The sequence below is a fragment of the Eubalaena glacialis genome, chromosome 4 (genome assembly GCF_028564815.1).
Source record: "Eubalaena glacialis isolate mEubGla1 chromosome 4, mEubGla1.1.hap2.+ XY, whole genome shotgun sequence".
NCBI lineage: Eukaryota > Metazoa > Chordata > Mammalia > Artiodactyla > Balaenidae > Eubalaena > Eubalaena glacialis.
This window is the reverse complement of record NC_083719.1, coordinates 60,802,189-60,815,079: the sequence shown is the minus strand read 5'-3', so window position 1 is coordinate 60,815,079 and position 12,891 is coordinate 60,802,189. Positions and strand designations below refer to the sequence as shown.

At 36.2% G+C, this 12,891-nt stretch overlaps 1 protein-coding gene across 2 annotated transcripts in view; it reads right to left on the bottom strand.

Moving 5' to 3' along the window:
* Nucleotides 1-11,909, bottom strand: part of AGGF1 (angiogenic factor with G-patch and FHA domains 1) — a 46,598-nt gene extending 34,689 nt beyond the window's left edge. For both annotated transcript variants that reach the window (XM_061187926.1, XM_061187927.1), the window contains exons 1-5: nucleotides 11,353-11,909; nucleotides 8,732-8,834; nucleotides 7,523-7,722; nucleotides 6,509-6,673; nucleotides 4,015-4,203 (exon numbers count right to left, since the gene is read on the bottom strand). In XM_061187926.1, the coding sequence (XP_061043909.1) occupies nucleotides 4,015-4,203; nucleotides 6,509-6,673; nucleotides 7,523-7,722; nucleotides 8,732-8,834; nucleotides 11,353-11,562 (867 nt within the window). In that variant the 5' untranslated portion in view covers nucleotides 11,563-11,909. The remainder of the gene's footprint in view (nucleotides 1-4,014; nucleotides 4,204-6,508; nucleotides 6,674-7,522; nucleotides 7,723-8,731; nucleotides 8,835-11,352) is intronic.
* Nucleotides 11,910-12,891: the final 982 nt, after the last annotated feature.

Genomic DNA, 12,891 nt, shown 5'->3' with positions numbered 1-12,891 from the left:
ATAAAACTCCTAGAGAAGAACATAGGAGAAACATAGGAGAAACATTCTCTGACATAAATTGTAGCAATGTTTTCTTAGGTCAGTCTCCCAAGGCAACAGAAATATTAATAAACAAGATCTAATCAAACTTAAAAGCTTTTGCACAGCAAAGGAAACTATAAACAAACAAAAAGACAACCCATAGACTGGGAGAAAACCTTTGCATACAATGCAACCGACAAGGGCTTAATTTCCAAAATATACAAACAGGTCACACAACTCAATAACAGGAAAACAACCAACCCAAAACAAAAAATGGGCAGAAGACCTAAATAGACATTTCTCCAAAGAAGACATACAGATGGCCAAGAAGCACATGAAAGGATACTCAACTTCATTAATTATTAGAGAAATGCAAATCAAAACTACAATGAGGTAACCCCTCACACTGGTCAGAATGGCCATCATTAAAAAGTCTACAAATAATAAATGCTGGAGAGGGTGTGGAGAAAAGGGAACCCTCTTACACTGTTGATGGAAATATAAGTTGGTGCAGCCACTATGGAAAACAGTATAGAAGTTCCTTAAAAAGCTAAAAATAGAGTTACCATATGATCCATCAATCCCACACCTGGGCACATACCCGGAGAAAACTATAATTCGAAAAGATACATGCACCCCAATGTTCTTTGCAGCGCTATTTACAACAGCCAAGACATGGAAGCAACCTAAATGTCCATCGACAGATGAATGGATAAAGACGATGTGGTATATATACACAATGGAATACTACTCAGCTATAAAAAAAAGAATGAAATCATGCCATTTGCAGCACATGGATGCACCTAGAGATTATCATCTCAAGTGAAGTAAGTCAGAAAGAGAAAGACAAATATCATATATCACTTATATGTGGAGTCTAAAACATGACCCGAACTTATTTACAAAACAGAAACAGACTCACAGACATAGAAAACAAATTTATGGTTACCAAAGGGGTGGGGGTGAGGGAATAAATTAAGAGCTCGGGATTAGCAGATACAAACTACTATATATAGAACAGATGAACAACAAGGCCCTACTGTATAGCACAGGGAACTATATTATCTTGTAATAAACCGTAATGGAAAATATGAAAAAGAATATATATACATATTACTGAATCACTTTGCCGTACACCAGAAACTAATGCATTATAAATCAACTATACTTCAATAAAAAAATATGAATATATATGTATAAAAAGACATGTATGACCTGAAACCACAAACCCCCTAGAAGAAAACATAGGCAGTATGCTCCTTGACATCAGTCTTACGAATATTTTTTTGGATATGTCTCCTCAGTCAAGGAAAACAAAAGCAAAGATAAACAAATGGGACTACATCAAACTAAAAAGCTTTTGCACAGCAAAGGAAACTATAAACAAAACAAAAAGGCAGCCTAGTGAAAGGGAGAAGGTATTCGCAAATGATATGACCAAAAATGGGTTAATATCCAAAATATATAAACAGCTTACACAACTTTGCATCAAAAAAACAACCCAATTAAAAAATGTGCAGAAGAACAAATAGACATTTTTGCAAAGAGGAAATGCAGATGGCCAACAGGCACACGAAAAGATGCTCAACACTGCTAATCATGAGGGACATGCAAATCAAAACCACAATGAGATTATCACCTCACACCTGTTCTAGAAGCTATTATCAAAAAGACAACAAATAACAAGTGTTGCCAAGGATGTGGAGAAAAGAGAACTCTTTTGCACTGTTTGTGGTATTGTAAATTGGTTCAGCCGCTATGGAAAATAGTATGAAGGTTCCTCAAAAAATTCAAGAGAGAACTGCCATATGATCCAGAAATTTCACTTCTCCGTATTTACCAGAAGAAAACAAAAACATGAACTCAAAAATATATATGCACCCCAATGTTCATCACAGCATTATTTACAACAGCCAACATGAAAGCAACCAAAGTGTCCATTGATAGATAAATAGATAAAGATGTGGCGTGTGCGCGCACACACACACACAGGAATATTACTCAGCTATTTAAAAAATGAAATCTTATCATTTGCAAAGACATTAATGACTCTAGAGTGCATTATGCTAAGTGAAATAAGTCAGAGAAAGGCAAATACCTTATGATCTCACTTACATGTGGAATCTAAAAAACAAAACAAACAAAAGGAAAACAGATTCATAGATACAGAGAACAACTGGATGGTTGCCAGAGGGGAGGGAGCTGGGAGTGGGGGGCAAACGAAGTGAAGGGGATTAAGACGTACAACTTTCCAGTTATAAAATAAATAAGCCATGGATATACAATTTACAGCATAAGGAATATGGTCAATAATAATATAATAACTTTTTATGTGGAAGATGATGGTTACTAGACTTAAGGTGGTGATCATTTCATAACGTATGCAAATGTCAAATCACTATTTAGTACACCTGAACCTAACATAATATTGTACTTCAACTGTATTTCAAAGAAAAAAAAAAAATCAAGAGTAAAGTATCGAATAGTTGCCACAATTTACAAAATGCCAATATAGCAAATAAGCCTCCTTTCCTGCCTGTAAACTACCAACCTAATTCTATTTAGGGAGTAGAAATAAGAGCATTGATAACATTTTTTTACTTCCCTTCTTTCAATTTAACATTGTATCATAAGTATTTTAAAAATTCCCCTCAGCCTTTATAAACTACCATCTGAATGACTAAATAATGTTTTTTCAATTAAATGTACTATCATTTTCTTTCTTTTTTTCTTTCATTTTTATTAAGACATAATTGACATACAGCACTGCAGAAGTTTAAGGTTTACAGCATAATGATTTGACTTACATACATCAAAAATGACTACCATGGTTAAGTTTAGTGAACGTCCATCATCTCATTTTGATACAAAAAATTTTTTTCCTTGTGATAAGAACTCTCAGAATTTACTCTCTTAACAACTTCCATATATAACTTACAGCAGTGTTAACTGTATTTATCATGTTGTACATTACAGCCCTAGTATTTATTAATCCTATAACTGGAAGTTTGTACCTTTTGACTACCTTCATCTAACTATCCCCCTCTCCCCACCCCCTGCCTCTGGTAACCACAAATCTGGTTATCATCTTCTATGAGATTATTTATTTGTTTTTCAAATGTAACTGACTTATAACACTATCTCAGTTCTTGGTGCACAATATAGTAATTCAATATTTCTATACATTACAAAATGATCACAATGTCAAGTCTAGTTACCATGTTTCCACACAAAGATATTACATTATTATTGACTATATTCCCCACACTGTACATTTCATCCCTGTGACTCATTTACTTTGTAACTGGAAGTTTAAATGTACCATCATCTTCTTAACCAATAACTGTCAGCCATTTAAATCCATTTTTTTGTTCTTATAAATATTGCTGTATAACTATACAAAGGAATGTTTCTTTCTTTGGAATTTTTTTTTAAATTACAAACTAGAAATGAGACTTTTCCAATTAAAGCATATGAACATTTTTATGGTTATTGATACAAATAATCCATTTTCCCAAAAGATACCAATTGAAACTAATGAATATATACGTATCTTACATTTGCTAGCAATGGATTTTTTTAATGTTTGCTAACATAAGAAGAAATTGCTCAACACAACTAAGAATTTTGAACTTTTACCTACACCTACTTACAAACTGTGTTTTTCTTTTATTGTGAATTGTGCACTGACATCAACTTATCAATAGCTGGTATGATTGTTCTTCTTCCAAATTATGTAACACAAGAGTATTTTATCTGCCCTAAATCTACCTGCTTCAAACTTTAAGAAATTTTTTCTACTTCTAGTGATTGAGAATTTGTGAAAAGTCCATGTTTGCTCCATGTGAAAGCTTCTTGGTTGATAGATTCTGATATCTTGCTATTGTAATGAATATGTTTAAAATACAGAGTTACTAAATGATTTTCAGTTTCATCAAAAATTTTGGCTTAACTATGATATCATTATGTAAATTTAAAAAATTATGACATTACCTTTTCCTCATTTGTTGTAGAAGAATCAAGATCCTTTCTTTTCTTCTTCAATTTTTTATCTTTACTTTGTTTTGTGCCAGAAGTCTGATAAGGTTGCAAATCTACTCGAGAATGAAATTGATATCGACCACTTTCCACATCACAGTAGTAATAAATTCCAGTGGAAGGATCATAATATAGTTGATTTTCCTTTCAAAGTTAAGAAAACAATAAGTTCTATTCATGTAAGATGAAATAAAATAGAAAAATAGACTTAATAGAAATGACAAATATATTCAAATACAGTAAATTTTCTTTTAAGAACTATAGTATTTTTTGGAAAAAACGAATAAAGATAACAGAATGAAAAATGCTTTTAATTTTCCAAAATACTTTACCATTCAATATCTGCTCTAATTTTCCTAGTGAGGAAAATGAATACATTAACATATTATAATAAGTCTCATGAAATTGCCAATATTTGACCATTTTTTTACTTATAGAAACAGCAACTTCATATGGTTCAACAGAAACCTTTTAGAAGTCATGAAAACTAAGGTATGCATCAGAAAAAGCCGACCATATAAAAGCAATTGCAGACTCATTCTCCATATAATTACACGATAATGGTTTGGTAGTATAAACCCCTAAACCCTCCTCTCAATGACATAAAACAAAGATTTGCCTTTCAATGTTCATGTTTCAAAATCCTGGAGAAAAATCTGAAAATAAAATTAAGCTCATGAACACTACAATATAACATTCTGTACAAAGAAATCAATAAACAATTGTCTTCACTAATCAATTAATTCTACACTAAGTAACTACATAAGACTTAGAGTAAAGCAGCCATACCATATAGAGTTTTGGTAAATTATGGATAAAAACTAGAAAGATAAAATTATGTAATCATCTGCATTTATTAGATACTGGCCAGTACTCTATAACCAAGATTTAATTGAACCGTCTGTATCTTATTTACATCATAAATCCATGCAGATCAGACTTGGAAACATCTTGCTAAGATATATACTGAGATTAAGCAAGTAAAGCTTCCTGAAAAAGAATAATTTATTTTTCTAACTGTTGATACTATTGCAATTTATTTTCTTTAATTAATTTTGTAGATCTCTTACAAAAATATTTAGAATTCTCACTATCTTTCCTTCAGCTAAAAACTGAATGGAAGCTTTCTGATCTTTATTTCCAGTGATAACAGAACTTCTACAACTCAAATCTTTTTAATCTTCTATGTCTTTCAGTCCAAAATATAGACATTTTCAAATATGTAAGAAAATTAATTAAAATAAAATGAAAACTAGCACAATAAAAATGGCAAAACAATGAAGTCCCTACTCCACTGAGACACAACCTGCAGAATGTAATTAAGCATTTACAGAATAGATGTCAGGAAGAAAGTTACAGAAAAGAAGGCAGAAGAATGACAAAGACTAACGTCATATACTTGGAAATTCCATATTTTTCTAGAAACCAAGTAATTAATAGCTATTTTCTTTGGTAATAAGAGTTTAAACATTAATTTTCTAGGTATTAATTAGCACTGTCAATTAGCATACTCCTGTGAAATTAAACCCTCTTTTACAAAGTATTTACAAAGTACTATACCAAGTACAAACTGACAAGCTAATGAAATCCCTTATCTAACTAAAAAATTTACTATTATCATTACATTCCCTAGACTAGTTAATAATAGTTCCAATAACTGGAATGGTGAATATCTGCTCTACTTTGGGGCATTACATTCTGTAATTCCTGAGGACCAGATCATATGTGTAGACCACTGAGGTTGAGGTATGTGGGTATATAACTTCCAGCATCATTGTCATCAACACCTGAAAAAAATCCAATTAAATACCAGACCTTCAACAGTCATAACACTATATTATAAATCAAGAACTTTCTTTTCTGGTTTTGTCCTAGTCCGTGGTCCATTATATTTCTGATTCCATATTAATTCCCTAGTTCTCACTGTTAACAAATTGATTTTTTAAAAGTGAAATGCTTAAAAGTCACAAAATATAAAACAATGACTAATAATAAACATGCTATAAAGAATTTAAGAAAAAGACTCCTCTGTGGTCTAAAATGGATTCATAAAGATATAAGTATTTGAAACGATTTTTAAAAAATCTTACCCCAAACCTAGAATCAACAACATTACTTCCTTTTAGTTTAGGTTCTTAAACATTTTACAAAATGTAGTTGTCTCCTTTTATTAATACACTAACATTTTTGTATGTTACTTTACATATAAAAGGTTATTAGATCTCTCTAAAATATTAATCTATAATAACACAATTAACTTATTTAATTAAATAAACATAGAAATATAGTATCATAAGCTATTTTATAAATCTTTACTCTTGCCAAATAGCTTTAAATCAATTTTTACATGCAGCTCCCTGCTTATCTTAATTCAACCTAGGGTTTAATATTTGGTATTCAAGCAGCTAAGAACACAACCATACAGTACTAAAAGGTCTGAGATACTTACAGAATCATAATAGAATCCAGTGCTGTGATCAAAATACAATCCAGTATTCTCATCATAACTAAATCCAGTCTGTGATACAGCAGCTTCTGCTGCAGCTCTCAAACTTTCAGCTAGTGATGAACCTTCTAAGGATGTATCTTCTGTTGCTAACACAGATGCTGGCTCCTAGGTACGATACAATCGTGTCAAATAGGACAAAAACATCCTCATGTCAATATAAAAGTTAGCAGAATCTGAAACAATAAACAGACCTAAAAACTATTTTGAATAATAAGACCTCAATTTCTGCAATGGAAAGGGATGGCTATCAATTACAATTTGATCCACTTTAAAAAATATGAATTAGTGTATCAGTTAATTCAATTCTGACCCAGTTTTGAAGACACTAGAAGTAAGTGAGTGACCATTACTCAAAAATAAATGCCTAATACCATAGGGAAGCAATCCACAAAATACAGACTGAAATATTCTTTAAGACAAATGATCTGGATTCTTCAATAACTACAGGCTCAAGGGGAAAAAAAATTTTAGAAAAGAGATAGAGAAGAAAGCTATAAATTATACATCACACATCAAGCAGTTGCCCTGTATGAACCTTACTGGGCTCCTGATTCAAACAAATGGTAAAAACAAATTTATAAAACATTTTGGGAAATTTGAACAGTGGCAAGATATTTGACAGAAAGGAAGTATTAAAAAAAAATGTGGTGTGAACATGGTATTGTGGTTGCTCAAAATTTTTTGGTTGAGTCAAACGTACTGACAAATTTTGTTTTAGTTTATGTACAGCATACACTTTTGTAACACAACAGAGTAGGAAAACAGTTACACATACGAACAAGTTCTAATTTTTGTTTCTCAAAAACTGTATTATTCACTGCATAATTACACACAGAACATTTACAACCCTTGCATATGTTGTAATAAACCAAAAAAGTCTATTTTTCTACATAATAACAACAAAGAAGAACAAGTTCTTGAGTAACAACAGTTTCAAGTGAAGCATTTTATTACCTGTGAATTTGAGGCAAAATGGTCCTGTCCACAATTAACATTTTCTGTTGTATCAGTACCAGCATAAGCATCATTTTCTATGTGTGACTGGTCTTTAGAATTAAAAGTAGAAGCTTTGATATCCTGATCTTCCTGAACTGGGAGTTCAGATGCTTTATTTGGAAGATTAACATCATTATAGTATGTCTGATAATAATAATCTATTGAAAAAACAAATTAAGTGATATCATATTAAAATAGTGTATATAAAAAGGACTTAATTCCAAAACACTGGCACTGAACACAAAAGAGCACACGTTGCAAACAAATCATATTTTTATAATTATACACATTTTAACAGATTAAAATTAATGGTCCAAATAAATCTGCAGAGATATGTATCTTTGATTCTAATGTCACCTTCAGTACCCTAGCTGTCAAGCTAAAAAGGAAAAAAAGGTAAGCAGATTTGGGTTTTCCATAGCAAGAGTAAAAAGAGAAAACGGGTAGATAGGTTGTGTTCTGTCAAAAAAAAAAAAATTAGCAACTTTTAACAATGTCTAACTACATACCTCAGTATACTTCAATATCAAATGACAACATGTCGAGGGCTGACTTTTCTGTCAAATTTTGCTCATGGTGCTGACTTTTTAAAATACATAATATACAGATATGTAATGTTCATACCATTGCTGTGTTCAGCAATTTGCTAAGTTGCGTACTGAATAAAACAAGGCAAAATTTAATGGGAAAGATCATTTCTTGTGATCCCTATTTATTAAAACTTGGTTTCTCAGTTATTTTGCCTCACAACATAATGCCACTAATAAGGCCAGGGTTGTAGGCTCACCCCATTCCCAGGAGGGCCTAAGAGACTGACACTGAATTGAGGCTAAGTGGAACGCATCAACAAGAAAACACATGCCCCTGGTCACAAGTAAGGTAAGATGAGAGTAGATGGCTTACAGCATAGCAAAAATTACTCAGTGAATGTGCCAATGAAAGCATATTAGCAATATTACGTATTTACAGGAATAACAATACATTTCTACTTTCCCACCAAAAGAGCAAATAGATTATCTGAAAATACCAAATCATATGGAGAAAAGTCAACTTTGTAACAGCTCTCCTATTTATCTAGATGTATACAGATTCTAATTTAAAGAAAACTCCATGTTAGCATGATTTGAATGTAGAAGTATTAGGATATCTTCACTATAAGCTGAATACCTGAGATTGACCAAGGAGGGTGGTTCTCTGTTTGTACTTCTACATCAGACTTTTTATTATCTTCATTTCTCCCACAATGGAGTATTTTACTGAGCTCTTCTACCTGAAAGAAAGCAAGGCTTTAGGAAAAATAAACCATACAGCAATCTAATAATATACACACTATTCTCCTGAAATTACAATGATTATTTTTCCTGGTAAAAGTTTGGAGAAGTACCAATATCAGCTAGTTTCCTTTTCAGAAAAACTGAAAATACTACAATATAACTGGCTTTCACCTTTTACATCTGCAAAAGAAGATGTTTTTATTCTTATATTCTCTAGCTAACCTCAAACTATTACCTCCAAAAATCAGCCTGACTAAATTAATAAGACTTTGTGAACAGGATCCTTTATTTCTAACAAATAAGAAAGTTTTTATACTACTATTTTAATCAGCCAGCAGTTCTCCCTAAGGAGAATTAAATCACTGAATTAAATTATCTAGTATCATTCAGTGTTCTCCACCTGGAATTAACCATTCACTTAAACAATGCCACTCATATACTTTAACATACTTTTTCCTTGAAATAGTAATCTTATAATTAAGTAACTGGAGCAGAAGGAAAGAGAGGTGACTGCCTCAGAGATGCACCTCACCTCCCTGTGTCTCACTGAATACCAAGGCCAAAGCAACTGAGTGTGAAAAATACCCATAAGCAGATGAAGAGCTGCCTCATCAATACAGCTCAGTCAGACAGGAACTCAGTGTGAGATTATACCCATTATAAGTGCAAACCCAAAAAACAAGCTTCTAAGTATTTCTTTAATGATACATAAAGCTTAAAAAGAGAAAGGTGATCAGACTGATTATATACAGATTATCTGTGCACTTCACAGATAATCAAATCTGCTGCTACCACCAGGGCTGGAACTAAAGTGAAGCGAGCAAGACACCTAAGGCACAAAATTTAAGGAGGCATTCACTCTCAGATTCATGCAAGTATCGAATCATACCTGAGAATGAGTGCCCCCTTGAATTTTTCTCCCTAGGCTACTGACTGCCTTGCTCTAATCCTGGCTCTGGCTACTACCACTATTACTATGAACAAGACCATTTATATAGTATCTGCTACATGCTAGGCACGGCACTTGGTACTGTGGGTAACATCTCATTCATTCTTACAACCACCTTACAAATTAGTTGTCCTAATCCCCATTTTACATCTGAGAAATCTAAAGAAAGTAATTTGCACAAGGTTTCTTTGACTCCAAAGCCTGTACATATTGTACTTTCCTGCTAGTTCACCCTCAATTCTCAAGCCAAAGTTTTACTGCTCCACATAAAACACTATCTAGTCATTAGGAATGACAGTTAACAAACTGTCTACCCACCACCAGGGGAGGCTGACTAGAAAGATAATAAAGAAGAGTAATTACTATCACTAGTAAAGTTACAGCTTTCTATGCATTTCAATTTTTCATATTAGACTGCTATCAAATTAACACTAATAACCAAAACGCTGGCTCTTCAAAGATTAGCAAAAACGTTTTCTTTTAGGATCTCTATAGCAAGCTGTACTGTTACAATTTAGAATTATAAAAGCGTTTTTATACAGCTCATCATATTTTGCTCCCCTTTCCCCTCAATATTTTAACAATATTTGTAGTCTCCTAGCACAGTCGCTATCCACTGTAGTTGTCCAAGAAATAGTTGAGTAACAAAACACAAATTTTCGATAATGTCACAATGTTAACAACTCTATACAATGCGCACAGAAAGGTCATTGCAACTCAGCGGTTATTTTCATAGATTATTTGATAACAAAGCGTAACAAAGTTTGATGATACTTTAACGTTCAGCCTACATTTGTGGTTTTAGGAAATGTACCAATATATGCCAAAAGACTAGACAACAGTTTAACTGAAATTAATAATTACGTGGAAATAACTTGTTGGGAAAGAGTGCGACTGCCCAAAACAATCAAGCTGAAAAGATTATGCTGTTTAAAAGTTTTTTTTAAATGGGAGTTTAAATATTTGTCCTTACTGCACGTTATAAGAACAAAGTTAGCTGCTTATTGTCTCTAACGAAGACAGTTCTATCTTCCCTACTTCCACTAGACTACTCAAGATGAATGCCCAGAACAACCTCACACATACCTAGCGTTCAGCAATTTGCAAAACTGTAAAACAGTCGGTTGACATTTCCTTTGATTTAACCTCCACCAGTGTGGTCCTAGCATTCTCATTTTATGGGCCTCTGAGGCTCAATATCAGTTCACACATCTAGGGTATGATAAATGGGATTCTGATTGAAATCTGGCGCTTTAACAAACTCAAAAGTGATCTAGAACAAAATATTAGAAATGTGCCTACTGCCAATGGGACTTCACAAGTGAGAATGAAGACTCAAGTACTTAAGTGCACTCCACGCCGGCCACAACTGCAGTTCACGCACTTATCTAAATCGAGCACCCCAACTCTTAGGTTTGTTCCAAATGTACCCGGAATTATCATCGCACTGAACTTTTAACTCTTTCAGGTACTCTATAAAGCAGTCCCGGGCCCTACCAGGGAGCCCTTCTGAGGCTATCTTAGACTTCGAAGGCCTCATCTCGGGCTGGATGGGGACCGCGCACCTGGGTGCGGAGCTCCTGGTTGTTGCTCTCGGCGCTCTGGTACAGCCGCTCTGTGTGATGCAGCAGCTTCTCGATCTCCCGCACTTGCCGCTTGCAGCTCCGCAGCTCGCGTTCCAACTTTTCCACCTTCCGCCTCAGCTGGGCCAGCTCAGGCTCGGGGGAGGGAGGTGGCGACGGCGACAACGAAGGCGGCGGCTCCTCAGAGGCCATGGGGTCCGGCGCGAAGCGGCCCGCGGGAGCGGAGGGACTGCGCTCAAGCTGAGACGGACGCCAACGGACCCAAGAGCCACGGGAGCGCGCGGGCAGCGAAAGGCGGCCTCATCCCCGCCCGGCCGCGGCAGCCCGCGGCCATGAGGCCCTAAAGCTGGTTACCTGTAGCCGAGGCGAACTGCGGGCAGCGAGCAAGGGGACGGAAAATGGGCCCAGTCCGCCCGGCTTTGAAACAGTAAAACTTTATTGGTAACCACCTGCCCCGGCGACCGATTAAGCCACCGAAACGTTGGAGAAATGGGCGGGCCAGCGAAGCAGGGACCAGAAGCGATTGGGCCGTTTCTGGGCTGAACCGGAAACGACGGCGCCGGCGGTGGGCGGGGCCAAGACAGAAAAGGAAGCGACGGAAGGCGAGAAGGGCCTCACAGTGCACAGGCGCACTTCCTGCCGGCTGCGTGGTGCACGGGACGGGGCGGGGCGGGGCGGGGCGGGGCGGGGCGGGGCGGGGCGGGGCGGGGCGGGGCGGGGCGGGGCGGGGCGGGGCGGGGCGGGGCGGGGCGGGGCGAGCGGGCGGAAAAGGTGCTACAGTAGCCCGGGAGAGATAAACAGAAGATCGCGCATACTCTGGTCGCGGAATTTTACCCTTGCACACTTTCAAAACGTTTTCAAACTTTTTGCACAGAGTGCACTTCCTAGCTCCTCGTTTTACAGATGAGAACAGTGAATCTCCAAGAAATGTTTTGCCAAGGTTCATAGAATTGATGCTAAACCAGGACTGTGAACGTGGTGTTCTGACGCTCTGCTTACTTAGTGCTTCTGCGGATTCATTGAGGTTAGGCCCCCCAGGAAAAGAAGGCAAATTCCTATAGGTCTGGCTTGCAGAGAGAAGCATCACTAGTGGGAAGGTAAGCAGCAAGATTCTACGGAAGCAGGAGAGAAATTTTTTCTGTTTCAGTGCATCTATTTGGTGTTTCGTCTATGAAACAGGCGTTTGTTCAGCAGCCTTTAAACTGATGAGGGCTTCTTGGAACACACTTCCTTTCTTAACCAACGTCCTTTAGAATTAGAGCTTGAGTTCGGAATGCCGGGCCTGAGACCTATGGAGGTCAGCGACTATGTCTTGCCTGTCCTCTCCCAGGGCCCGGCTCAGTGCCTGTCACAGAGCGGGTATCCTTAAATATTTGCTGAACATAAGAATCCTGTTTGATGTCCTAGTTCAGTGGCCGCTCTGTGTGCTTTTTGTCCCGTGCATTGCCCACTAGTTAAGTCACAGGCGGTGAGTTCTCCAGCGGGGACCTGCCCTCTCTAGGTCCTGCACACATTCTTCCT